This window comes from Thunnus maccoyii, chromosome 1 (assembly GCF_910596095.1).
Source record: "Thunnus maccoyii chromosome 1, fThuMac1.1, whole genome shotgun sequence".
In the NCBI taxonomy this organism is placed as follows: Eukaryota; Metazoa; Chordata; class Actinopteri; order Scombriformes; family Scombridae; genus Thunnus; species Thunnus maccoyii.
Genome location: NC_056533.1, coordinates 18,342,439 through 18,370,042, shown reverse-complemented (window position 1 = coordinate 18,370,042; position 27,604 = coordinate 18,342,439). Strand labels below are relative to the sequence as shown.

At 40.7% G+C, this 27,604-nt stretch overlaps 3 protein-coding genes and 1 long non-coding RNA gene across 10 annotated transcripts in view; 3 read left to right on the top strand and 1 right to left on the bottom strand.

Annotated features, from left to right (window-relative positions):
- Positions 1 to 3,813: 3,813 nt before the first annotated feature.
- wt1b (WT1 transcription factor b) lies at positions 3,814 to 11,301 on the top strand. Of its 3 annotated transcripts, none has more exons than XM_042416757.1 (9): positions 3,814 to 4,576; positions 6,353 to 6,475; positions 7,036 to 7,135; positions 8,500 to 8,583; positions 8,921 to 9,026; positions 9,158 to 9,305; positions 9,736 to 9,825; positions 10,287 to 10,370; positions 10,548 to 11,301. In XM_042416757.1, the coding sequence occupies exons 1-9, from the start codon at positions 4,159 to 4,161 to the stop codon at positions 10,667 to 10,669; spliced, it is 1,275 nt and encodes a 424-aa protein (XP_042272691.1). In that variant the 5' UTR covers positions 3,814 to 4,158; the 3' UTR covers positions 10,670 to 11,301. The 3 variants fall into 3 exon arrangements, with proteins under 3 accessions (XP_042272691.1, XP_042272682.1, XP_042272700.1); XM_042416748.1 differs by having other exon boundaries at positions 3,816 to 4,576; positions 10,287 to 10,379; XM_042416766.1 differs by lacking the exons at positions 3,814 to 4,576; positions 6,353 to 6,475; positions 7,036 to 7,135 and having other exon boundaries at positions 8,505 to 8,583; positions 8,956 to 9,026; positions 10,287 to 10,379.
- A 188-nt stretch (positions 11,302 to 11,489) lies between these two features.
- On the top strand, positions 11,490 to 18,359 carry LOC121899959. Its single transcript, XR_006096839.1, has 3 exons — positions 11,490 to 12,028; positions 12,478 to 12,579; positions 18,135 to 18,359. It is a non-coding gene; the product is annotated as an uncharacterized LOC121899959 (long non-coding RNA).
- Positions 18,360 to 18,939: 580 nt separating this feature from the next.
- Positions 18,940 to 26,451, bottom strand: rcn1 (reticulocalbin 1, EF-hand calcium binding domain). The gene is made up of 6 exons (XM_042407070.1): positions 25,939 to 26,451; positions 24,771 to 24,964; positions 24,495 to 24,673; positions 21,909 to 21,969; positions 20,687 to 20,886; positions 18,940 to 20,370 (listed from the first exon to the last, which is right to left on the bottom strand). Exons 1-6 carry the CDS (start codon positions 26,157 to 26,159, stop codon positions 20,263 to 20,265), a joined length of 963 nt encoding a protein of 320 aa, XP_042263004.1. The 5' UTR covers positions 26,160 to 26,451; the 3' UTR covers positions 18,940 to 20,262.
- Positions 26,452 to 26,558: 107 nt separating this feature from the next.
- The window catches only part of pax6b (paired box 6b), a 40,153-nt gene continuing 39,107 nt past the window's right edge, over positions 26,559 to 27,604 (top strand). For all 5 annotated transcript variants that reach the window (XM_042407001.1, XM_042406991.1, XM_042406984.1 and 2 more), the window contains exon 1: positions 26,559 to 26,809. The gene's annotated coding sequence lies outside the window, so the exon portion shown is untranslated. The remainder of the gene's footprint in view (positions 26,810 to 27,604) is intronic.

Below are 27,604 nucleotides of genomic sequence, written 5' to 3'. Positions count from 1 at the left end.
AATTGTTGTTTTTCATGAGAGGATAGAGAACAATGACCACATTGTTTAAAGCACTAGAAAGACAGTTTTCAAAATTTGGTATTGTTTTCAGCAGTAGTTAATTTAATATATAATATTAATGCGTACAAATGTATCCTTAAATGTAGAGAGCAGTGACTGATTATGAACTTACATGTTCAGATTTTGTTTATCTCACAGAGCAGAAGCCTTGCTGTCACAAACTCCAAATAGTGCTGATGAGAAAGTAGCGAGAGAACGTGATGTTGTTCTGACATGTTGTTCTGACTGAGTTTTGTTTTAATAGTAACCATTTTCTAGAGGACACAGGCAGATAGAAGGGAAATGATGAATCATTACAACGCACTGCTGTTGGGTTTGTTATCTGCTTGTTTCCATGCCCACACAGAGAAGTGAAGGACTAGGCCTTTTTATGCCACTGTCAGCATATCAAAATAACACCTGTTGCTCTTTGGCAGCCCTCTCTCTCTTGAAGGCTGTTTTGATGATCATGTTGCAGTTATTTTAAACCTGATTACTTATATACTTAAAATGTAAATAAACCATCATTTCAAATCACTCTAAGCGCTCTTGATTTAAAAAGAAAACAAGTTAATAACCTGTCTAACTTCAGATGCAGTATAATGAATACAGATGTTTATTAAAATGGAAAAAGTCATTTCTTTTTACTGCCAAGTCACATATTTGTGTAGTTTTTCATCCATCCAAACACTTCTCAAATTCCCTCTTGCGCGTTGTGCTGTAGAAAGTTTGGGTCTTGTGTATTTCTTGTTAAGGGTCAAAGGCAGTATTGACCATTTCCCTTCCTCTCCACACTGATGTTGTTTTAAACCCTGAGTTAACCACAGATTGATCTGTAGAATGGGTGTATTTGGGGACTACCATCCGTCATATGGGCTGAAAGGGTTGTTTTCTCCCGACCCCGTCACCTCTGATGAATCCCCGCTAAAGACTGGGGAAGGCACAGCCAGCATTTGCCTTGGCTCCGAGGCGCTGCATTTTTTTTCTCATTCTCTGATTTTTGGCAAGATACTTTTAGTTGTGCCACAACCTTTTGTACATGTAGTAAATTATTTTTGTCTGTGTTTGTTTGTAGTGGGTGGACCACGGAAGGTTTTCAAATTGTTTTTGGAGATATTAATTTTCTCTGCCACCATTTTCAAGTCAGCTACAGTACATGGACATCCTCTGAATGTCTGGGTGTTCTTCAGGGATATGAGTTTGCCTTTACACTATTTCCCAGAATAGAGTAAGTCAGAGAGCACTTTATCTTCTCCATGACTGCAAACCACCCAGATGGATCTGCATTTAGCTTTTAGAGGCATTTGAAAAGATATGAACCTTGAACTGCATGTCATCAGATATGCTGTAAGATTGTTATATATTTCTATGTTGTGCAAAAACTGGGTAAATACAAGCTGGAATGGAGTCTCTGAAAGATCAATGTCATACCCATGGGAAATGACATGCCTCAAAATAGCAAATAAAACCTAAGATGTGCACAAAGGCAATTTTTAGGGCTTTGTGTGGCCTCACAGTAATGGGGGTTTGTCTTTGACCTCTTATCAGGCTGCTGTCACTGCTGTTCAGATCTACTAGCTCTGCACCAGCAGCCTCAATGTTCACTAGTCAGTCACTTTGTAATTATTACATTAAACACTGTACTATCTGCAGAGCTGCAGCAAGAAATCCTTCAAATGAACTTAACACAGGGAAGTCACAAATACTGGAATCAGGAGGTTATTGGATGACACATCAGTGTAATTGTGAAATAATGATGGACAAGACAACAACAGCTGTCTCTGTTAATGCCACCTCAGCAATTTGCCAAGTGATGTCATCACTTGAAGACTTCCTCTAATATTCAAACTTTTCTTTCTCTTCCCCCCACCCCCCACCCCCCACCCCACGCCCCCACTGGCACTTTTTAAGTTGAATTAGGGGTCACTGATGTTCACTGGAATCTTAGACTAATATTCCCGATGGTAATGACAGGAACTGGCTAACACTCTTCACCTCACTGCATTGTCCCTGGTCTTCAATCTCAAATGTGAAGTGGACTTTTAATGCTATCTAGATATGAGCATATGATGTCATAAGACGAATGAAAAGACTGTAAAATTAATTCACTGGTGGGGAATTTATCATTTTCCGCCATGTTGCAGTCTAAATGACAATGCTGTCCAGCAGGCCAATTATTCAAGACTTAAGAGAGTTTTGAATTTACAGACAGCATGGGACTTTGCTCTTTTTGTGTCCCCTGGAGTGTAAGAACAATTGCACAATTTAACATTAAACATATCCACATGGACAGTAAAGAAAAACAGAGATTAAGAGACAGACGGGGAATCCTTCATAAAGGTCTTTTTAAAAAAAATCTGGTCAAACGATGTCCAAAGAAATACAGCATGATAAGTATGATGATGAACACAGCCAGCTGATATACTGTACACAATCTATATATCCAGATTTCCAGTATGATCCCCTATCACTTCATAATCTTAATGACCATTCATAACTTCTAAATCATATTTTAGTGACTTTTGCAGTACGTAATACTAACAATGAAAAGTGCAATTTATGTTATCAGTTTTCAAAATTGGTGTGGCCTCGCTACGGATCAACCATAACTAAATCCACCCAAATGTAGCATGGCATGTTTTTAAAGGCACTGATTTGTAACAAACTGTCACTGCTTTAAGCTTTTAATGAAAGGAGGAACTCAGGAACTGATCAAACAAATATTATAATGTTAAAAGATCCACAGCAGCTGTCTTGAATTTCTAAGCATATTTCATTGCATTCCTGTGTATTTTCACATTGAGTTAAGCTTGAGTTAAGGTCAAAACCTCGATCTCTTAAGTAGTCGTGCACACACACACACAGACACACATACACTGAACTCCCTCTCTCCGCTACTAATAAATAATTATCCGCTTGTGTGATGTGGCAGTGTTCCAAGGCCACGCAGTATGTGTGAGTTGATTTTAGCCAAACAGTACTATTTCCAAATTGGGAAAATTCACAGCACATTTTCTGCATGTCTGATCCTGTTTTTTTTTTACTGTTTTGAATAATGAATTTGTGTACAAATGAATTGTGTTTAATCAGTCATAATGAAAAAAAAACACTCCTAACTCTGTATATGTAAACTTATAAGGTGAATATAACACATTATTGCCTCATCTAATTAACTTATTTTGAAAGTAGGGTATATTTCAGAAGACAGATGAGTCAGAAGAGTCAGAAATGATGCTGAATGTTAGCTGAGGTCACTAGTTTATGAAATACAAAACCTCTCAGTTTTGCGTTTTAAAAATCTTTTTACTGAGCATTGAACATGTGTAATTTTTTACTCAGTTGTACATTTTCAGACATCCAGAATTTTCTTTGATGCACACACCCTGGATGTTAAGTATCAAAATTTTCCAAATCTATGAGCCATACCAACAATAAATTACAATTCTAATGTGTGCAAACATACATGTATACATCAGCAGAATGAAACATTATTTACTTACTAATACTTATGTGGCTGTTTTATACTTTAAACCCTTATTTCAGCATTTCCCTTAATTTTCAGAGAAGTTAAGAAACACAAGCATTCTCACACGCGAACACAAACATTTAATATGAGCAACACTTGAACTTGAACAAAGGTTAAGAAGCAACACCCGCTCATGCAAATGTATCCTTAGTCAGAATCTACTCAGAAGTGCAGTCTGTGTTGGCCGGGGCAAGGCAAGAGAGTCATCTTCTTCTCAGACTCGTTCGCTCCTCCCCCTGTCCAATGAGTTATGCAGTATTTTAGCCTTCAGGAGACTAAGGAAAACCAGACACTATAGACAGAGGGACAAGGCACTGTTACCCCCACAGGCTCTCACTCCAAACCCATTGCAGATACTCAGGGAGCTTGAGATTTGGCACCCAGATTTTTGTTATCAAGATATTCTTAATTTATTTTTATTATTCACTTAATCCCTGGAGATGGGAAAGATGGCTTCTTAGTATACTGTGGCTACTGATGTTTGTTTTTGCTGGAGAGTGTGCTTATTACTGTGTGACTTCTTTAAATCTGTCAGCGGCGTCTTCTACTGGAATACCCTCACTCCTTCGGACTTTCTCAACCTGCCATCCCCAATGCTGACTGAACCGTGTGGAGCCATGTCGATGGGGTCAGATGTTCGAGATCTGACTCTCTTACCTCCAGGACCCCCAGTGCCCTCCCTCCCAGGAGCTGGTGGTGGCTGTGGGATGTCTGTTGGCAATGGTCAGTGGACCCAACTGCTGGATCTCCATCCTGGCTCTCCCTACAGCTCCCTGCCCTCCCACCACTCCCTCATCAAGCAGGAACCAGGTTGGGGGACCACTGACCCCATAGAGGACCCTCACTGTGGACTTGGGGCCTTCACAGTGCACTTCTCAGGCCAGTTTACAGGCTCAGGCCCCTGTCGGGTCGGGGCCTTTGGAGAGCCAACTGCAGGTCAAACCAGGGTTTTTCCAAATGGGACCTACCTGCCTGGCTGTGTTGACAGCCCCCCTGCACCCAGGAACCAGGGTAAGCATGCAGATCCCAAGTCTCATCTCATATCACCTCAGCTCTGTCTTCTCTAATCAGCTTAATATCATGCAAGTGTAAAATGGGAAGCTGTTGTTTTTTACGCACCAATCAAAAATTCAGGTTTTATTACAAATCAAAGAGTGTTTTCTAAATTTCTGTGTGACATTTCCTGCTATATGTGTTTATGATGTATATATGTACATGTTCAGTGTTGTGTCTGAACAAGATGTTTTGTGCTCTACTGGGTCATTCTGTCCCATGTCAGGAATATGCCTGACAGCTTTCTGGTAGCACTCTGGCAGAGATCTATTACAGTTCCTTTGCAGTGATATTTACAAAGCTGTTCAGCAGAATTGAACAGATCTTCAGTCTGCAGCAGAATAACAATAACTGTTATGGCATCAGCATAAATGAATCATTGTGTTAAATTAATAATTCAAAACAGATGATTAGGTAGATTATTCATTAAGTTTCACCAGGCCTCAAATGCAATGTAATAATAAACTTATATGTAAGTTTTATATATATATATGTATATAAGTACGCACAAAACCTGAAAGCCACTCCAGCTGATTGTGAATAAGTGACTTTGAGGAGACATGTATAAAAAATATTACATGGAAACTTTTTTTTTAGAACATTTGTTTTTACTGTTTTTACCAAAGTGACCACATGACCACACATGCAGTGACAAGCAGCTTCCTCAGCTGGAAAAAGAAAAAAAAAAAGAATTCAGAATTCAGGAGAATTTCATCAGAAGAATCCTTAATACAATAACTAAGAATTGGCTGTTCGCCCCATTAAATTTTTTTCAATCATAGTAGACTTGCACAATCTATGCTGACATTTATCTGGAATCTTAATCTGAAATCAAACTTCATTTTTTTTCCTTCCTGTGTAGCTTTAACACAGATATGATGTCTCTACCTTTACTGTAAACAAAGCTTGTGCCTGTTGCCTGATGGGGTCATTACTCAGGTCAGAGATTTAAACCCGTGTGTGTCTGGTGATGTGACTCTTACAGACAGTAAGCAGTGAGTCTTGTTTGCTCTGTGGAAAATAGTTTTTGATGAAATGATAAAATGCTCAGCAGTCTGCAGGGATTTAAGTAACAGTTTGTGAGTCATTTTCCTCAGAAGCTTTTCAACATCCCTCTCGGGCTTGACACAGGATATAGCAGCCTACAAACTGTGCCTGTATGTGCAATAAATGTTGCAAACACATTGCATGTGCATTGATGATCATTTAGTTTTCACACAGCTTTCTCAGATTTAACATTCGGCTTTAACATGCTGTGCATCCTAATGTATTGCATTCCAATTATTAGTTATACAAGTAACAAGTTACTGTTACCGTTTTGTGCAGTATTCTAACTGTAATTTAGTTAGCATACATGCAATTCATTACTCCTCAACCTTGGCTTTTTTTTCTGAGAATATTCTACAGTAGCTCATCTCATCTGTCTGTGCCAGATTTCTTTTTTCCACCTGCCATAAATATTGCAACCACTAGGCCAAAGATAAATGGGGGGAAAAAAGAATATGTTACAAGGAAAGAGGATTTAGTAGTTTGATGAATGTCTCTCTGTGGTAACCCTGCCAGGGACTAAGAGCTACTACCAGCAGGATTCAGATAACTGATCAGATACTGGAGATTTTATAGGCTTCAGAATGTTACAGACATTCGCGAGACAGTAATCTAATGACTCGACCAGGCAAATAAGATCATTTTAACTTTCCATCGCTTCTCTTTTTTTTTTTTGTTTTCTCTCAGGTTATGGAGCAGTGGGTTTTGACAGTAACCCCAGTTACGGTCACACTCCATCTCACCACACCCCTCAGCTTTCCAGTCTGTCCTTCAAACACGAGGACACACAGTCACCGCCAAACAACATAGGTAACTGTCTGCATCCTGACGTCTTTTCACTAAATTGACTCACAGACTGGAGGACTGTCATGTCACAGCAAGGTTATATAAGTAACCTGTCATTTTTCATTTCACGACAAAAGCGCTCTTATCCACTTTCACTCATCTCTCTCTCTCTGTCTCTGTCTGGGCCGTCCAGTCATATAGCCTACGCAAGCATACATAAACACACTCTTCCTCTCGCTCTTTAAACATATGGTTAATGACTCTGGAAATGACAACTTGAGGAAACAGCTTTATGTGATTCTGGTGGAATGTCAAAAACTGTCAGGGGACCAATATACTATGTGAACCTGAAAAGGACCACTGTTTCTGATTGACCCGTTCTTTCTTTGAAAAGAAGAGCTGTGCGTTTACCTTTTAAATGAACCTGTAATAATATTATAAATGTATTTTTTATAAGTGTACTTGAGAAACAGAATATAAAACGGGAATATAAACATTTGGGGGAGGTGTTATTAGATAGTAAGCAGCTGCTGGAGAATGGAAAGACAACTTTTTGAAGAACTTTAATATTTTGTTATATGCAGTTGACCAGCAGTACCCGGCCGCTCCTCCTGTGTTTGGTTGCCACAATCCTTCAGAATCCTGTCCGAGCAGCCAAGCTTTGCTGCTGAGAAACTACAACAGGTACAATTATTTGTCCCTGCATGCTATATTTGACTACTGCTACCTTAAATCCCTTTTGGAACAATCCCACTCTTCCCAAAAGTTTTCAGACTCCTCACTCATTGATTAATGTCAGATTCTTTCCACTAACACCACATGCAGCTCACTCTCTTGCTGGTAATTTTTAGAAGTGTGAACTCTCTCTGATCCTATGTTAAGCTCTGTGTCTGCCTCTGCACCGTCTGGTTTGTGAATCCTAATTTGTTCTGAGGTTAAGTGCTGCCCACTGCTGCTCAGCAGGCCAAAACAAACACTAAGTGATCTACTGCTGATGTGTCTGAGCGTCCACCCTGAGGAAAAATGAGGAGAAAAGTAAAAAAGACAAGCTCAGTGAAAGTGAGAGTGGAGTGGGGGAGGGTGAGGTGGTTAAAGGCTGAGAATCTGCTTATTTTTTTAAATCTCTGAATGTGTTTCCAACTTGTTTTCATTTTGATGCAAAACATCTCAAAGGGTAAATTAGGCTGAAATTCTTTGAATGCCGCCCCACAATGTTATTGGAGAAAAGGAACATGTGCAACCCAAATACTGGAACAGCAGCTGATAACAGAAGGGAAGACTTCACTGTTGTTAGAGCTTATGGCATGAACTGGAAACCCTCAAATAGACACAGAGACATGCACATGCACACACACAGTGTATATATGTCAGATATCAGTGAGTCTTTCCACAGTTTACCACAGCTCAGAGCTGATTAGCGAGCCATCGCGATCCTTCCCTCAAGGACTTCTCAAAGAATGCTGTCCAGAATTCCCCTGAAACTGTTTCCCGCCTTTAATGATACTGAGGACAGAGTGATGTCATGCAATGGTCCGTGGTGTACTAGGCACGGAGGCTCTCACCCCCGCAGAGTGCATCGCATCTCCAAGTGTGTGTGTTTCTGTACTATGTGAGTGTGTGTGTGCACTAGTGAGATGTGCCAAGGTAAAGAATGGCTCAGAGCCCATGTTTGTTAATGAAGCCAGTGAGGAGTGGTGGGTGGAGAGGATGTGCTAATAAGTGAACCATTTGGAGTTCCCCTTGAATGAAATGTCTTTATTACCCATACAAGGGCAGAGAAGTGACAGGAAGAATGCACTGTAACATAAATTTTGCCGGTGTTTTTTAATTCTAGGATCCCCCCTGAAATATCGAAATGAATAAAGAAAGAAAGACAAAACTAAAACATATTTTCTCCATGTTTCTTCAAACTAACCCTGTTCATTAACTTTTTAATGTATTCATGGATTAACGTATTTTGTTAAAAACAAAAGAAAATCCAATATTTTACCACAAATATTGGTATTTTATAATGCTCATGGTTGTGCTGTACTGTATGTTTTACTCAGTGATAACCTGTACCAAATGGCATCTCAGCTGGAGTGTGTAACATGGAACCACCAAATGAACAGCCTTGCATCTTCAATGAAGAGGTGAGCCTTTTTTTTTTTTTTTTTTAAATCTTGAGTCTTGTCTGGTTTTTGTGGTGGTGCAGAGGAGGAAGAAGAGGAGAATTTGGCCAGATGGCTGCCTGCTCACTGCCTAGGGAAGACAAAAAGTGGAGAAAAGCATAATAATGTGTATTTGTGTGCAGTCTTGTACTTCTACTGTATATGTTTTAAAGACTAATTTGAGCTTAATTTGAGATAGAAAGATTGATAGATCTGACAAATCTATGTAAAATCTTTGCTATGCCAAAGCTGTTAATTCTGCACCAAAAATGTCCAGTGTTTGTGTATTAATTATTTTCATTTTGCTCCTGCCCGGCAGTGGCCATGCAACTAACTATGACCCTGAACCCATAGCACCACCTCCACCCATGCTTGTCAGTGCCCAGTACCACATACACACACACGGGGTCTTCAGAGGACTTCAGGTCAGTCCAGTTAAAACACATGCATGCACACACAGACACAAATACATGCACAGACGTACAGTAAATTAATACACAAAGTGAACATCTCACCCAGTAAGCCCTATGTCTTCTCTGACTTCTCTTTCTCAAAGGATGTCAGACGGGTACCTGGTATCGCTCCTCCGGTCGTGAGGTCATCAGACGCCAATGAGAAACGTCCATTTGTGTGCGCTTATCCTGGCTGCAGCAAGAGATACTTCAAGCTTTCACATCTGCAGATGCATGGCCGCAAACACACAGGTGAGATGTGATTACTTGCTCAGGCCTCAAAACGCTTCTGTTTAGAAATACAATAGTAAATTCATAAAGACTGTAAAAGTTAACTATGAAATGCACGAAACTGGGGTGGGGGTATTCTAAGGGAGAGACAAGTGCTTTTATGACCAGGTTTGAATCTGTGTAGCGGTGTGAGTGAAAAGCAGATTAATAAAGTGTGTGCATGCTCAGTCGACTTTCCTAAGATGAATAACATAAAGGCTGACTACAACAGCACTGATAAAAGGCAAAACTAGCCTGACGTATGCATTTTGATGGTGCAGAAAGTAAGAGAGTGAAACAGATGCACTATTGGTGGTACAGCTGGTATTAATGATCCTGAAGGCTTGGAATTTGGGTAACCATGATGATAATAATGTTGATAATGATGATGATTTGGGGACTTATGTTGCAGGAGAGAAGCCTTATCAGTGTGATTTCACAGACTGCGGCCGCAGATTCTCTCGCTCAGACCAGTTGAAGAGACACCAGCGCAGACATACAGGTACTGTACACTGATGACGGGCTGCTGTCTGGGTTCCCTCTCTCACTTCTCCTTTTACTGCTCTTACAAATTGTACAATATACAGCCTCAGAAACTATCTGTAACAACAAATTAATGTTAACTACATTGCTGTTAACATATACTGTGTGGTGGGCAACAGCTTTATTTTGTCCAAATATATGAGCCAACATGGAAAACGAGTGCCGCAGGAAATGTTAAAATAACTGATTTGATTATCTGAGATTACTGATTTTTCTTTCAGTGGTTCATAACATAACTCTTCATAAATGACACACAAAGATGTGTTGAAACTGTAAAATCTCCCCTAAACAGTGTCACACATAATGCTTTCAATTACCGACAGTGATTGCATCATCCAATCCAATATATTTAAACTTTTGACCTTGGCCTCACCCTCTTCTTATTTCTGTTTCTGCCCAACCATTGTCATCTCTGTATAGGAGTGAAGCCCTTTCAGTGTGAGACGTGTCAGAGAAAGTTTTCACGGTCAGACCATCTTAAGACGCACACTCGGACTCATACAGGTAAAACAAGTGCGTATACCTTTATTTTCTACCTCTTCATTCTTCTCCCAGTGAGATACTCTTTTAAAGATGGTCCCTGTGATGTTGATTCATACAAAACAAAACATTCCAAGAGTTGAATTCACTCTAAAGCAATGATTTTCCTCTGTTCTTCCTTGTTCGTCCCCTCCTCGTCAGGTGAGAAGCCCTTTACCTGCCGCTGGTCCAACTGTCAGAAGAAGTTTGCCCGCTCTGACGAGCTGGTGCGCCACCACAGCATGCACCAGAGGAACCTGACCAAGCTGCAGCCTGCCATCTGAGCAGCGAGAGGAGGAGGAGGAGGACAAAGAGGAAGGTGACAATATGTTGTGCCAGCTAGCAGAGAAAGACGCTTGGAGCCTGGTCAACGGTTGTGGTGCCATGCCAGACTTGCGGAGGTGGTGGGCACAGCTGATGCCTCCCTCAGACACGAGAGAACAGACTCACTGATGATCCACAAGATCTTCAAGATGCACCTCAACTAGAACTCAAATTGGTTATTTGACATTAAGACTTTGAGAGGGTACAATACCACACTCATTCTGAGCCAAGAAAAATAATTGAATATGAGACGAGGAAAATGTTGATACATTATTTTGGATATTTTAGTACACTTGCACTGGCTTCTTGTTTTATTGTTAAAAATTGTGTCACCTTGAAAATGTGCTGGACCGTGTAAACTGGATTTAGGAAATGGACAATGTGTCACTTTTTGTCCATGTATTTGAACATAGATTTTTCACAGATGTTTTTTTTTTTTTGCTTTGGGCAATGTGAACATCTTCATATTCTTACAGAACACATGATACTCACCTAATAACGTTGTATATATGTGGTGTATTTGCTTACTTTTATAGACATTCCTTTTGTATTTTGTATGTTTTGTAAATGTATAAAAATGATCCACATTGTTGTCAAGGGTTCGAGTGTATGCTTGTGTGTGTGTGTGGTAGAGAGAGAAGAGGTGTTGGTGTTGTCAGGTTAAGAGGCCACCTATGAGTGCTGATGGTGGTGAGGGGTGGAGGGTGGGAGGTGGGGGGAGGGGGGAGGGGGTGACAGACAGTAAAACAGCACCCCACTGTGACTCTGACAGGGTGCAGGTCTCACCCTCCTAAATCTCCGACACACATCTTCATAACCAGGAACATCTGGAGCCCAATAAATCTCATTAGAAAAGACACATACCTCAGTGTCAGCTGGCTGTACTAGCTGACTGCCCCCTCCTGCATGCGCTGGGCCCCAACATGCACACACACACACACTTCAAGTCCCTATTGTGAAGAATAGCCTTGGACTGAAGAGGAACATTTTACATCCTGGAGCCACATGATGGCAGTATAAGCCCTTTCAGTCAAGCAGATGGGACTTGAGCTCTTCCATTTACAAGTGCTGGTGTGTGACTGATGCCAAAATGCTGCTTATAATTTTACACCTCAGTCTTCAAATAGTCTGTGTCCACTTCAGTGTTACCCTCAGTGATACAGAGTGGCCACAATAAATATGTTAATATCAACCAAAGTGAGAAACAGGAAGGCACATTCAGAGTACGCCCTAGCCCATCAAATATGCATGATGTGGATGGAGTTGTGTGTCAGCTCGTGTGCAAGTCTATAAGAGAAGGGATGATTCAGCTACAGCAGGTATGTTAATAAAATATGACTCAATGTGGGCACAGAGCTGTTGCATGGCTCTGTGGGCTAATGATGTCACATACCTGGAAAAGCAATGTAAACACGCACATACAAGCATGGTATATTTAGCTGCTGGCTACGTGTTCACACATGGAAACCTCAGTGAACATTTACTGGAGGCATTCACTCAAACTCAACAGAAACACTCATACAGTATGTGCACCCACATCTGCACCACTTGTTCCATTCCAACAGCAAACCCTTGACACTTGCAAAACCAACAAGAAGACTAAAATGCCGTTCTGCTGTTTCAGGGTCACAGATTGCTCATTTGAAGTGGTGATTCAGGTTGTTTTCCAATCCACGTAATGGCTGTGAGGTAGTATCTCTGTGATGTTCTGCTTCTTAATCCAATGCACTTTGATTAAGAAGTGCTTCTCTTTGTTCTCTCTCTGCAGGGGTGCCTGGAAGCAGAGGAAGATCAGAGGGACAGCGGAGTTGAACATTTTACTCACTCCAGTTCACTCTTAACTGGAGACTGCCAAGACTGTGGAAAGAGCGTAAGGAACTCATGCTTTAAACGTCCTCAATCATTATCACCATCATTACCACACACACTCAAAGAGACACTGACCTCAAACCTTACATTGATCTGCTGGATCTACATTCCTTGGAAGTGGGGCTGATTGACAAAGTTTCTGATTGGAGATGGGATGGGAAGAAGTGTAATATTTGATAACACAACAAATCTCTGCGCTCAGTCCCATTCTGCCAAATGTTACCACCAATCTGAATGCATGAACACACATATACACGCACACATACACACTCGCATGCACACACGCCACCAGATGCCCCCTCAGCTGTAATGCTGGCTGTTTGCCTTTAAGGGGTGTCAGCGTGGGTAATCTCAGGTGACGTACACCTGGTAACGCGCAGCCCAAGACATCTGTAGGACAGCAGGCCTGCTAGCTTCACAGCCCCCATATCCACGTGCAACCCCCAAAATATGTTTCTTTTTGAATGCAAGTGTGATATAACTTCACTGTCACAATCAAAGCCAGGAATCAAGCACAGTTCATTCCATATATCCAAGTTCAACCTTTACTTTATATGTGCTTGAGATGTATATTGAAAAGAGTGGGCTGTCTTTGCCTTTAATTCATGTTGCCTTGCTGCTCTGATAAGAGAGAGATTATTTTTCAATATGTTATTCAGTCAAGTCCCAGGTGTATCCAACATCAGCATACAGCTCATGCTGTGATTCTTTGGGCCAAAAAAACATTATTTAACCTCTGGAAGCTGGAAAGGTCAATGCTCATGTAGCGCACAGAGGCCTCTATGAGCCCCAAGGGATTGATAACAAGGTCAAGGCCCTAGAGAGGAAACTTAACGGGGTTAGGAGGAGGCCTGCATGCAAAAACCATGCTGCACCAACAGGAGGCGCTGTCAGGGACTGTTTGCATGTTAAGTGAAGCATGTTCTTAGTTGTATTCCCAGACAGCCCCCCCTCCCCTCGGGCTAGCTCTCTTGTGCAGAGCTGCTGCTCCACAGTCTGAGGGGCCTAGGGGTTCTTGGGGGTATTCCCTGTGGTATAGCAGGGAGCCTGAGGGGCTCCGGTGTGTAGGAGCTTTGGGAATGCAGAGGCCTTGGGGGCCTGGAGCTCAGATGGAGCCTAGAGGGTAAACTTTCCCACTCAGGGAGCAGAGATGGAGCAGATACAGAAAGACAGCGAGGGGAAAACACCTTGAGAGGAGTCTGTCAGATATGCAGGCAGCAGCCGGGAGCATCCCATGAGGGTACACAGGCACAGAAACAAAAACACACACAAATGTATACTCTAACCCAATATGTGGGCCAGCCAATAGAGGCAGAGAGAGCTTTTTAAAATTTCCTTTCTCTCCTTTCCCATCCATTCTTTCATCTTCTATTTCTCCCTCCTGCTGTCTCATCTATTCCACTGGAAGATGTTAACTTCTAACAGGATTAGATGAGTCTCCATCATGTGAGATACAAGATCACAAATCAAACCAAGCCCCCTGGGGAACAGTGGGATGGGAGGGATGAAATAAGGTCTAGTTTCCCCTCTCCTCCCCTCCATCCCAGAGGTATCCAGATGCTGGGACACGAGGTGAGAGTACCAGAGAAAGGAGGGAGACAAATGTTGACAAATGGAGCGAGAGAGGCATTTTGTCCAAAGATATCAGTCTCACTGGGATAGCTTTGTCTGCACTCTCACTGTCATGAACTCCAAAACAACTCCACTGTGGGCCACTTTGCCCATCTTTTAATTAAAACTTGAAAAGTTTTCCCTTCTGCATATATCATGAAAGATATGCAGCGGCCTGTCAGAATGAGTGGTTGACTAGAGCAGCGAAGCAGCCATGTAAAAGCAGTTTCAAACTGATTTTGAGTAATCCTGACCCCAGTTCAAAAGGCCTCCATTACTCCAGAGGCAGTTACAATTAGTTACCAACTCACTAGGTTTATGGTTCCTAAATTGAAATGTATTGCTTTTTAAAGCCCTCTCTCTAATTGTGTAGTCATTAATGGCCGATTCCTTATCTACACTGTGTTGATGGGCACATAAAGACTCATGATGATAGACCAGCACAAGTGCAGTGGTTAAAGAGAAAAGAGGTTGCCTGCATACACTAAGTTCTGCATTGTCACCACTAGGTGGAGTAGAGTCCTGTGATGGGAAAGAGTTGGGATAACCACTTCCTCTGACATGACATGAAAGATTGATGGATTCCTTCAAGCTTCATTGTCCATAAGTACAAACATGCAAGCCGCTGAATTAGCCTACATTCACATGACACGCACATACAGTCATACAACTTGCAAAAATGCAGAGCAAAGTCTAAGCAGCCATTTACCCCCCATCCCCCTTAAAAAAGAATTTGACCAAAAAGTGTGCCTAAAGTCATATTCACTTACATATCCTGGTACCTGTTATATTATATTTCCCGCAAATATTAATTTCCTTCAATAATGCTGCCTACTCCACACTGCCAGGAATAAAAATCTGGGAGAGAAATCATGAACACTTTATTGGCCTATTTTATTTATTGGTCACCTTTAAACATACTGAGGATCAAAAAAAACTGGAATCAGCCTATTAGAGTCCTCAGTGGAAGGTGCTTCTCTCTGCATCATATGTGTGATGTGCACACACTAGGCTTAATTCCTTCAGTTTAGATTATGTCCTAACTTTTAACATACAGAATATTGTTTGTATGTGTGTATGTATATGTGTTCTTATGTGTAGGTATGCATGGATGTTTCTGTTTATTTGCACATTTTTGCTGTTGTATTTATTTATTTATTTATTTTGGTTTTATGTAAAGCACTTTGAACTGCTTTTGCATGAGATGGTGTTATACAAATAAATTTGAATTGAACTGAATTAAAAATTGAATACAGTATATATGTGTATATAACTATTTGCACACTGAGAAATTGTTGTGATACTACCACTCATAATGATGATAACAAGGATAGAAATAACAATGTACCATAAAGAAACAAAACTCTGTATTTTTCTGAGTTTATGCAGTTATGTATTTGTCGAGATCGCAGCAGTTTCAACAACAACTATAATGTGACCTCCAATGAGAAGAGAAAGATTTGTATAAAATTCCCATTTAGCCAGATAAATATAAAATGTTTTGTTTTAACAGCTCGATAATGAACAGAGATAGTACTCTTTTTTTTCTTTTTTTTTTTTTTTGCTATTATGCATCTTATTATATAATGGGCAGAAATCCTGTTATGAAAGCCTGAGCACAGGATGGGTCAGATGTCCCAAAGATCATTACATACAACACCCTGGACTATCCCCGGGGTGGAAGGAACAAACACAAGACATAAAAGACAAAGATGAGGGAGCACAGAGATATTCAGATGAAAATAGGGCATCATGATGATAGAGTCAGAGAGGAGCAGGAGGAGGAGCTGGGGGGTGGGGGGTGGGGGATGCAGATTGGTAGTTAGGTGGAGATTGTGTAGTTATGCAGGCAGTTTAATTGCAGTAGTCATTTTGGGTTTGCTGCTGTTAATTGCTGATATGGAAATGGCAGTGTACTATGAAAAAAGCTCTTTAAAAGAAGATCGTTGGTGGACAAGACTAAATGAAAATGATCCTGGATTTGGAGGCTCATAGTCTTAGACATTAATATGCTACACTTTATGACCCTCTTCTCTGACTGTCTTCACCCTGCTCTCACCCAGAGGGCTCATTACTATCAGTGGAGAGGGGGGTGATCCACGCAGACGCTCATATGAGAGCCGTCTGAAGGCATTACTGTACACACACTCCCCCAGTGTGAATGATTAGGAACCCATCATAAAGAGGAGGGGTGGGCTAAACATGACCGCGAGGCAAGCTTTAGAGAGAGTCCATTTGGTTCTTTTACATCTCTGTGCACTGCTTAATACTCATCCACCTTCACTCACACATTGGCCTCAGACACACAGATGCACACTGACACATGACAAACCTCATATGCTATTTGGAGGAAGTATATTGAGCTACTTAGTGTTTTAGGCCTCCCAATTATTCAAATGTATGATGCAAGACTGACCCCACACTCTTTAGCGAGGCAACAGAGCAACCATTAGATTATCTAATGGGTTTTTATCAGGACCCAAAAATAACCAAAAACCTCAGATGCCACTACAGGCAACACCTCCACTTTGAATGTTCCTCGAATCCGGTGCATTTTGTCAGATGAGCAAAGAATAAATGCATCTGAAAATAAATCTATATTCTTGGATGCTGTTGTGCAAGTGGAGCCATGCCACATTTTTGTAACCCATTTCTACAAAATTATTTATGAAATAATCATTGTTATTGTCATTTCATACTCTTATACAAACATGAAAAGTCAAAGTAATTCAAATACAAGTAAAATATTAAACAAGACTTGAATATTTGAAAAATAGCTTTACAGACATTTTTTGCTTCTGCAGTCATGGTCTGAGGGTGCTTGAAGAAGGTCCTACATTACAACAGAATAACACAGCCCACACATACATCGCCTTGTCCCTTGTTCCTAATGAGCTTTATCGCATTGGTCCCGCTTGACTTGTCTTGCTAACTGGCACACATATATCCATATGTTCCACATGAGCAGGCAGAGGGGACAGGCTGGGTGGCAGAGCAGCTTTCTCAGTTACATCTGAGAGTTTTACTGCAACAGCCAGCAGCAACAGCAAGTCAGCTCAACTCCATCTCTATTGTGAATGCAGGCCTGAGTGTGTAGACTGCAATAAGTCACGAATGGTTGTAACAGCGTCCGCTTGTTCCTGATGTTTATTGAGTCAAAAAGTCAAATACAGACTTTTTGAATGGCCTACATCTAAGACAGCTACAGTACCCGAGTTACAGTATGCCCATGAGAAGCTTTAAGCACTAGAGCACACATATAAGAACTCATAGCAAATGTTAGGAGAATCTATGAAGTTGACAAAAAAGAAAGACTGACAAAGAACTAATCAGTGTCTTAAATAAAACGGTTCTTTTCCAGTGAGCAGAGGTAGATTGAGTGCGAGTATTAAGAGCAGAAGCTTAAGAAGGAAAATGGAACAAAATAGCTAAATGTGTATCAGTCTAGAGAGCTGAAAGGGTATTAAAAGCATTATGTGTTGAAGGCTGGAATCCCACTGCTGCAGGCTACGAATGAACAAATGAGTGTTTGTTGGTGCTACACTTTTTCCCCTGGATTTGCTCAGACAAAACTGTCACTCCGGTCGCCCTCTCCGCCAACTTCTCTCTCCCACACTTCCCGTTCAGCTGGGCAGGGTGGAGGGACAGGTTTGTTGATCTCCCAGAACTGGAAATTAATTCTCTTCTGTTCTAATACTTCATGATCATCCACCAGGTCAACTTAGCAACTTCATTGAAGAACTGGACATGCTGTTTTCCTCCATTCCTTACCAGACCCTCTGTCCCCCCCCCCCCGCCCATTGCAACCTCTGGTCTCTCTCTCCCACCCACTTCTCCCTTGTGTCTTCCTCCTCCTGATCAGTTTTCATCACTAAACGATGCCACAGATACACTATGTGCCACCTTTACTACATGTCTTGATACTCTCTGCCCTCTCTATTCCAGGCCTGCACGTGCTACATCCTGGTTTTCTGAGGCCCCATGCGGTGAACGGACCAACCTCAGGGCAGCAGAGAGGATGTAGCGCAAAACCATAGACCCAATCGACCTGACTAAGTATCAATCTCTTTCATCCTCACATCTCCTTCAGTCAGCAGTGCCAGAATGAATTTTGAAGTGGGAGGACATGCAGCTTTGGATGATGTAATAGTTATGATTGGACCAACACTATTTCAGCCATAACTCTAAAGTAGCCTTTCTCACCTTGTAAATGTCACATAGTTTAGTAATTAATGTTATACAACAGCGTTTGCATTGAACTGTTTCAAGAATAAAATATGAGATGCTACTTTTGCTGAAAATAAAGTTGTAAAAGAGGCTATGAATGGCAAAATGTACATGTAAATCCACACCTCAGAAGGCCAGTACTTCATTCAACTGTTTTCTGTTATGTAGACACTTTAAGATTTATAAAGTCATAGCTGTCAGGACTGATAATTTTGAAATTATAATACAGCACAGAGCTGCATTTAAAGACGATGCAATTGCTTTAACTGCATAGTAAGGTGTTATTAGATAGGTGGATCCACTCAAGTAATTCAGTTAATCTTCTTATGTGAAAAGACACCATATTTATGCAGTGAGTTCAGCCTCTATCTTTGAAAAGCAATACTAAAAAGATATGTAATTTCAAATCAAAGTCCCTTCGTTACAGCACCCAATGGCACCTTTAAAAGCTCTAAACTTCACCCCAGCTCAATGTTAATATTTTGCAGCTTAACACACACACACACACACACAAAATACTCCATACTTTTTCTTTTTGTTTATTTTGACACAATTGATGAGCATGTGTAGTGTGGAATAAGAGACATGTTGATGGGTTTCTGTCCATTTATGATGTGGACTATCAATGCACAAGGAAAAGGGAAAAAAGGTTTTGAGTGACATTAACTTGACAAATCATAAAATTCAAGTCCCTAAAGTTCTGCTCTTAATTTGTTCTTTTAATGAATTGCATAATTCTATGCACTTGTCACACAGACTATTCATAAAACAATACATAAAAAAGACAAAAGACACATTTTTGACAAGTTGTATGTTAAAAAACACTCGGCTGATATATACAATGCCAAATGTAGTGGATAAAAATTGGTGCATCTGATGACAGCAGATGCCGATGGAGTGATGCAACAGTAAACAAGGAGTTATGAGAGAGGTGAGGAAAGGAAACTTCTTTACATACCTCTCATGTATTTAGGAGTATTACCCAAATGAAACCCTAATTCATTTTGACAGCTGTAAAAGGGTACAGCTCAGATAACAAAGCAAAGGACAATATAGATTTAACACAGAGCATAGTGTTGGCTTCAGGTATACCAATAAATACATTTCAAACTAGGTACAAAGAAAAAAAAAATCTTTCACAGCCTATACTAAAACCAAACACGTGCAAAGACCATGTCATTAAACATCAGTTTGTCAACAGTTCTTAGAGCATTTAACTAATTCAAAAATATCATTAAAGTAATATGGCCAGGAAAACTGTAAACGAAGAAACATCATTAGTGTCTTCAGTTAAAAACAAAATGTCTAAATTAACACTGCATTCCTCCCAGGCCTAAGTTCAGAAGTAAGTTGATAAATAAATAAAATCAGAATAAATCTTATGAGCGGTAGCTTCACATTAACATTGCTATCAAAAACTGTTCCTGTATCTGACAGTTTGTGTAAAGCTCAGCATTCAGCTTTGACAGGTTTTTATTAAAAGACTACACATATCTCTGAGGCAGTGGAGCCGGCGATGCGGCTGGAAGGCACCATCGATGGAAAGTAAGTCCATTGGGATTGGCTTTACTTCTGAATGTCAGAAACAGAACCATCGATATGGACTCTTAGTGTTAGTGGTAGGACCAACCCTCATCCCTCCTCTCCTTTGATATTTACAGTGTTGGTTTAAAATCCAATGCACTGATATCTGTCCAACTATTATGAGGAAAGGATGGAATGGTGGTAGTGGTGGTGGGCGGAGATGCAAGAGTCTATGATTCTGTCATAGAAGACAAAGGTGTACAACAACCCTCCTCTCTCCCACACACACATACACACACACACCAGAAGCTGTACTAAGAGCTCAGAGCTCATCATGGTTCCTGGTGAGGTCCTCTCCATAGTTAGTGGCCTGACTTCCCACAAACATGTTCCAGTTCTCAAGGATCTCTTCTTTGGTCAGCATCTGGTCCTGAGAAAAGAAAGAAAAAAATGAAAAGAAAATGTTCAATGTGCTAAAAATTTTAAAAAGTTGATACAATTTGGGAATGTCAGGCCATGGCCATAGCAATGTGGATAAAATTAAAAATGCATTGTTTTCTTCTCTGTATAACTTTATCAACTTCAGTTGTATTTGTCCTTGGAGGGTGATTGGTTTTGCAGGAAGACAAGGGGGGGTGGGGGTTCAGGGAAAACAACAATGGTCCCAGGTTGACCTTCCCAATTATATACACAAAAAGACAACAAACAGGGCTTGAGCATCTTGATGAAGCTGGAAAACATTGTACCTTGTCCTGGTCAGACTCATAAACCAGATGTCTGGCCTCAGCCTGGGCATGGTCGTAGTCTTGGGGCATAATCCAGTGGCGGATCTCGTCCTGGTCCATCTTACCATCTTTGTTCAAGTCTCGGAAGTCAGAGAACTGCTCCCTCTCAGTCTTCACCCAGTCTGGCTCTGGACCTCCATCCTCATGAGCAAACATGTCAGCTAAAACAACAAAGAAGCATAACGTTAACAGGAATGGAAACAAATAAAAATGGAAGTTTATGTTTATATTTAAAAAAAAAAACAGTTTATACTTCATATATACTTTTATTAAAATTAAAAGTATTAAAATCAATCCCCTTTGAAAATTTAACTTGATATTTTCAAGATTGGGATCTGTAGTGGGTAGATAAATTCATGTGCTCCCATAAATGTGTTTTAAAAGTGGGGGTACAAAAAAAGACAGGTAATAGACAGTAAATGCAGCAGATGTTTCAGTGTCTCAGGAAACACAAGGCCAGTTGCAGCTCATTTTAACTGTGTAGCAGATATACAATTACAAATTTTCAGAACTTATTTGGTACAAAACCAACATGCTCATTAGGTACCGGAGATAAATACTAGCAGAATATAAACAGAATGCTTTTATCATTTAAGGGATGGTTGATTACAACTCATGGGCCAAGACTAAGATACTACCATCCTTTTATGGCTAGCATGCTTTGCTACTTCAATGCTCTCATGGCAGGAATCCTCCAAAAATGCAACAAAAATAGTCATAATTACTCAAAGAACTCTGCGGACAGAGTGCTACAAGGCCCATAAAGAGCACACTCACTAATGTGTGGTTAATTCATAGGCTTGCACCACACTGTATTGCTAATCTACTTTTAAGTTATGAATGTGTGAGATCCCTCACATCTGAGAGTCCCAAGCAAGTTATTCCCCAGACTAACTAAATGCTGAAACTTTTTTCTTCCCTTACGAGTGGTCTTCCAGAAGAGCTGAGGATAATGTGAAGCTGTTGTTGAAATGTTAAAACTTAAAACCTTTAGTCATGCTTTGAAGTTGCTGTGTTTATTGTATTATATTTGTATGACTAATTGTTACTCTATGGTCTTAATTTACTGAACAGCACATTTCTGAGCTTTAATTTTACAGCTGAAATTTCTATTAGTGATTTTGTTTTAATCTATTTTAAATTAATTTGAATTAAATTATTTTAATTCATTTCTTGCACTCACCGATATACTCATCCTCATCCACATGTCCGTCACTGTTCTTGTCAATGTCCTCCAGGGTTTCCTGCATTCAAAATGAGTTAATGATGTCATTAAAGGGAGACTCAAGGGCCATCAATAGTGGAACTTTCACTTTGAGTAATAAAAGAGAAACAAGTTGCCCCGGGCAGTATGAGTGAATACATGAGGGTCAGCTTACAGCTGAGCTGGCAGACTGACACTACAATTACAGGATTCCCTGCTGATGAAACCAAACCCTCTGCATTAAAAGACGCTCTATGCTTGCTTTTAGCAACACTTTTTTTTTTAAACCCTGGTAGATGGTTGTCTCACTCATATCCTGGATTTGTCAATGTGTTACTTAGAGGCTTGCCGTGTGAGCTGATCATTAGTTAACCACACACACACACGTTGATTAAGTGCAGTGCATCTGGGCATTAACACATGCACGCAGCTACACATTCAATTCACTGGATGCATCCTTTCCTGCAGGTGAGATCCCCTCTCTGAACCCTGCTGAATTATTAATGTCCATGTAGCTTCTGTGGTTTAATAGCTGACTAATAATAAATAAGAACATCCATCCATCCATTTCTATACTCACTTATCCTGTGAAAGGCTGCGTGTAAACAAGGAGAGATGTTCAATAAAAACATGAAACCTATAGACCCCTGTAAACTATGACGGTGTAAAAGATCTTTTGTGCATTTCATAAGCACAGGCAACATAATAAGTTCAGTCAGTAATAAAACTTGTCATAGTTTACTATTATGGAAAATACTATACAATCAGCCTACAATAAAGTGAATGTATTGACCTAAATTTACTCTCAAGACAGTTTTCAATGAGTAAATAGACTGAATCCCATGAAAAAATTGAAATCAAATTGAGAATAGCAACAACTGATTACTTTCAACCAGACATTCAATCAACCAATCAAGTTCACTGATGAATCTTTAACTAGTCACACTGTAATAAATCCAGACAAACATGTTAAATGCAAGCAAACGATTCATTATTGATTACTCTGTCATTTTCTCGATTCTTTGGTTAATTGATTGGTCTATGAAATGTTAAAAAAAAATGTGGAAAAAAGCCATTCAGAGTTTCTTAGTGCCCTCTATGATACCTTCAATTAGTTTGTTTTGTCCATTTGACAGTCCAGTACCTTCAGACATTCAAATGACTATTACATATGTCAAAGAAAAACAGCAAATCCTCACATCTAAGAACCTGGAACCAGAGAATTAGGGACATTTTATCTTGGAAATGATTATAAAGATCAATCGATTATCAAAATAGTTCCTGATTAATTTTCTGTCAAACAACTCTAATACTGCCCAGACCTACTATACAATTGACTTTGGCGGAATGACATCAACAGAGATTTCCTGCTCAGTCAGGAAGGCAGCTTGTGTTGGGCAGGATGTTTTTCTGAAGAAGACATTTTACCACAGTAAGGAAAGCACAGGTGTAAAAAGTAAAATGAATGATGGCTTTATTCTATTTAGCTGCTTCAGTCTCAGGGTCCTGGCATTGTGCATGCTGGCCCACTGTCACACTATCATGGCTTACTGGAACACTTGAACAAAACGGAGACATTGTTAATGTTATTAGCAGCACCTGTGCTTTTCCTACTATAATAAGTCAAAATGTTTGCTGTGAAAAAGACCTATGACCAAAGATCTAAATCCCCTCAGTGTTTTTAAGCAGATATCAGCCACAGAAGCAGATATCAGATGGTAGATATGTGAAGCCTGACATTTAAACAGAGCACTCTTGTCATGTGAGCAGCTGTGAAGGTGAGTAGTTGGCGCTCAGTGAGATGAGATCATGACTTCACGTTTCTGCCTCAACCTGCACTAGGAGCCCCTTTACTCTAGCCTACAATCATATCCTTTCTCAAGTGTCTCTTTCTTCGAATGACTATATATGTTTCCTTCTATGTCTACATCTTACTGTTGCACGGTTGTGTGTGAGATCTGACTGTCTGAGTCTGATCTGAAGTCTAACTGACTGAACAGTTATTAGTCTCAGCCAGATTCTCCACAATCAGAGAAAATGCCACCGGCTGAACAGTTCTTTGGTAACATTCAGTGACATCATAAAAATGAGCGATTAATAATTAACTCTGTCAAATGGGTAGTACAACTTTTATGAACACAGAAGCATAGTGCATCACTGCTAACATTTGCCACGCAACTGTTCCACGAAGACAAATTTATATTTAAAGATTGAGCCTTAAATGGGACAGTCAGTCCATCCCACTGGACCTGTTCCAAAAAAATATAGAAACTCAATCATTTCCGGGCTGAGTTAAAATTTTATTAGGGTGTTATCCAAATGTAGCACATTTATCTAAGAGGCCCATCAGATTAAACACATTGAACAGACACTCAAATCTGTTTCTGGAATTAAATATTTTTTTTTAGAGGACAGACAAATCACAAAACTTCAACTTTATAGAATTTGATTTGTCTGTGCTCATTATGATCTTGGCTTACTAAATGAGACAACAAACAGACTAGCCTTACTGTCTTCCCAATTTTCTAATCACACTTAACTATCATGAGGTAACAGAAGGCTTACCAGAACCACAATATCCTTCATATGGTCAAACTCCTCAGGGTGGAGGAATGCTGTGAACTCTTCTCTGTCTGCTGCCAAGTCCCCATTCAGATCAGCTGTTTTGAACCTCCTCTCGTCACGAGGAAGCATCTTCTTAAAGCTGAACTGATCTGTTGCATCTTCAAACTCCTCCGGGTTGGCTGTGAGGAATAAAAATCAAATTACTGTCACACTTATAAATAGCTGTGTAATAAGAGTGAAAGTGACACAGTGCACTCCAAACACGTGAACCCATACCGAGGTAGTATCCATATGTGGCTTGCTTGTACTCATCCCATGAGATCTTGTTGTCTTTGTTCAGGTCATAATCTGTCCACACTTTTGCTACATTCTCATAGACGTAACGCTTCTGTACGCGTTTTATCCAGGCCTTGAGTTCAGCAGTGGTGATGTAGCCATCTGTGTCGCTGTCTATCCGGTCCACTATTTTACTGTTAGGAAAGAGTATAAAGACAGGGAGCATTTGTTAGAGTTATTTTAAAGCTTGATGGTTAAGTTTCAAAAATGGAGGCAAATATGTGCCACCTTGTCTAATGACAAAATCGCAAATATTCAGTTGCTGTTTCACCCCCAACCCAAAATACACCCTATGGTTACCAGCAGGCAGAAAAAAAAGAAACCAAATAAATTTTTGCTGGAACCATTTTTACTACAAGAGACGTGGCTTCAATGGGACTACTCTAGTGGGAGGGGCAGGCAATCCCTTCTTTAGAGAAAAATGCAGTGTAGCCATGGTGTATTCTTAGACCTGAGTTGCCACGTTGTGATGTTACAGGGTTCCTCCCACTCTCAACACTACAGGAAAGACTTTTCTTTGGAGGAAAGCCCATTTGGTCAACGTGTGTTACATGTTGCCAACTTGTCATCCCAGCAGCGAAACACTTTGATGAGCTTAAAGCACACACACACACACACACACACACACACACACACACACACACACACACACACACACACACACACACACACAACACCACGTAGCACACACAGTGTATACACAGCAGAGAAGATTGTGAGAAGATTGGCTACAGCCCCACAACTATACTTAAACTACATCACCTACAAATGCTTCTTTAATGAAGATCTATAATTAAGATTTCGGCAAAGCAATTAACCCTATAGCAAGCGGTGTGTGAGAATAGTGAAGGTCACATAATAATGCGCCGCTTTGTCTAACCCTGCAGATTTGCTGGCATGCACATCTTTCTCAGGCACTTGTGCTTGTGTTGTTAAATTTTCATGTCCTGAGCCTGAACAGTTACACGCTACACACTTCAGCGGAGGAGAAGTGAGTGTGCGTGATTTACAAAAACTGTGACAATGACAGAGCCAAGGTCTGATTATGTTTTCCGATATGAAAATGAGCTCATGTGTTCAAGTAGTGTTCAGAGTAATATTTTCTTACCTAAGCCTGTCCTTGCTCTCCTCGGGGGTGAGCTGATCAAATGTTTTGGCCTCCTCTTTGCCAAGAAAGGCCTCATGGTCGTATTGGAAGCTTTTATTGTCCTCGTCGGTTCGCTTGCTCAGGTCTGAGTCATGAATGACTCTTTCTTTTCTTAACGTCGGCTTCCCGTGCACCATAGTGGCGCAAAGAAGCACGACCCACAGGCAGCTGAAGACGTCCATCAGTCAGGGGATGAAACTGAGCTCTCTGAGGCCAAAATAGTGTTTCTAAACAGGCCTGTATGACACTACACTGCACAATGAGCAAGCGGCTATGTAGCCAGCTGCACTGCTCGAACCGCTACTCACAATCCTCTCTGTCTAAATTTAGTGTTGCAACAATGTCGCAGCAGCTCCGCATCCACACTACCAAACCTGCAAGGAGCACTTGGGCGCAGACAGGTCCGCTGGGAGCGCCTACGGCATTCAATCAAGAGATTTCAATCCTCCTTTCCCTTTTCCTGGGAAAGGGACGCAACCAAACCGGGATTTTCTGCCGCCTTACGTACAGCCAATCACAATGCTCGTTTCAGAGAGGGCTCCGCCTCACGCGCTGACAGGCTCCCAGCTATTGGTCTACGGGATGTCGGTAACGCGAGAAGAGTTCAGGCGCCACGTTGCAAGCTGACGCGCAAACTCGGCTCTTGGTGTGTCGGCTTGGGTCAGTCTGAGAACATTCAAAAGTAAAATCTACGTTAAAATATTTACCGACACTATGCAGTTGTTACGGCTCTGCAACTGGGAGAGCTGCATCGGTATCATCGTGTTTCCACTCGCACCGACATGAACACGCCATGAAAGCGTGGCTGTGTGTAAATGTCTCGAGTGTTCAGGTAGGCTATGTTCATGTATGGGATATAAATAGGGTTCAAGCACCAATTTCCTTAAATATACACTGTCACCCACAAATATGCAACATTTTACATTCTTGTCTCTGCTGTAGCTTGTAACCTATCAAAGAAAGTGTTGAAAACCTGTTTGAAAATCCTCATGGCGTTTCCCGGGCAGGTCTGTGCACAGGTTGTCGTGTGTGTGTGTTTTTGAGAAAGTATTATCTAATTGATGGATGCTTATTTAAGTGTTCTGCCTGCACCTTTCTGGTGCCCAGCCCATATGGGCTTACAAGACACTAAACAATAATAACTAGGATGGCAACATGACAAGTCATGATGTTCCACAGATTCAAAAAGAGAAGATTTCAGAGCATTCATTTTACATGGCAGAAATGTCCTGTTCTGATGGGTACAGTCATCTCTGTCTTAGCTGCCAGGCATGTCCTGTAAATCTTGCCAAAACAAAAATCTCCATATTAGAAGCCAACTCGACATATCAGCTTCAGACAACCAAAACAAATCAGGATTTTTCAATTGGATCTTTTCAAACAAATAATTCTTCAAGTCACCGTACAAAGGGCAATGAAATACAAAATGAAATTCATCCTTGACAACACCAAGATCACAAAAAAACACATAAACGTTGCTCTTCGGGAACACTGCCTCAGTTACCAGCGGTAAAGTCATAATCCAGAAGTTTCCACAGACAAGAACAATTATGAGTGTGTGTGTGTGTTTTTTTTTTTTTAAAGAAAAAAAAGTGAATTCTGTGTACATAGTGTTAATAACATACTA

Bases quoted from the DNA above. Each gene is read 5' to 3' on its own strand.
- wt1b (XM_042416748.1), top strand. From the start codon at position 4,159: ATGCTGACTGAACCGTGTGGAGCCATGTCGATGGGGTCAGATGTTCGA. The intron at 8,584-8,920 runs GTGAGCCTTTTT...CCTGCCCGGCAG, and splicing joins CTTGCATCTTCAATGAAGAG to TGGCCATGCAACTAACTATG. The intron at 10,380-10,547 runs GTGCGTATACCT...CCTCCTCGTCAG, and splicing joins GACTCATACAGGTAAAACAA to GTGAGAAGCCCTTTACCTGC.
- rcn1 (XM_042407070.1), bottom strand. From the start codon at position 26,159: ATGGACGTCTTCAGCTGCCTGTGGGTCGTGCTTCTTTGCGCCACTATG. The intron at 24,965-25,938 runs GTAAGAAAATAT...CTTTCCTAACAG, and splicing joins GAGAGCAAGGACAGGCTTAG to TAAAATAGTGGACCGGATAG. The intron at 20,371-20,686 runs GTACAATGTTTT...TTCTTTTCTCAG, and splicing joins ATGAGTCTGACCAGGACAAG to GACCAGATGCTGACCAAAGA.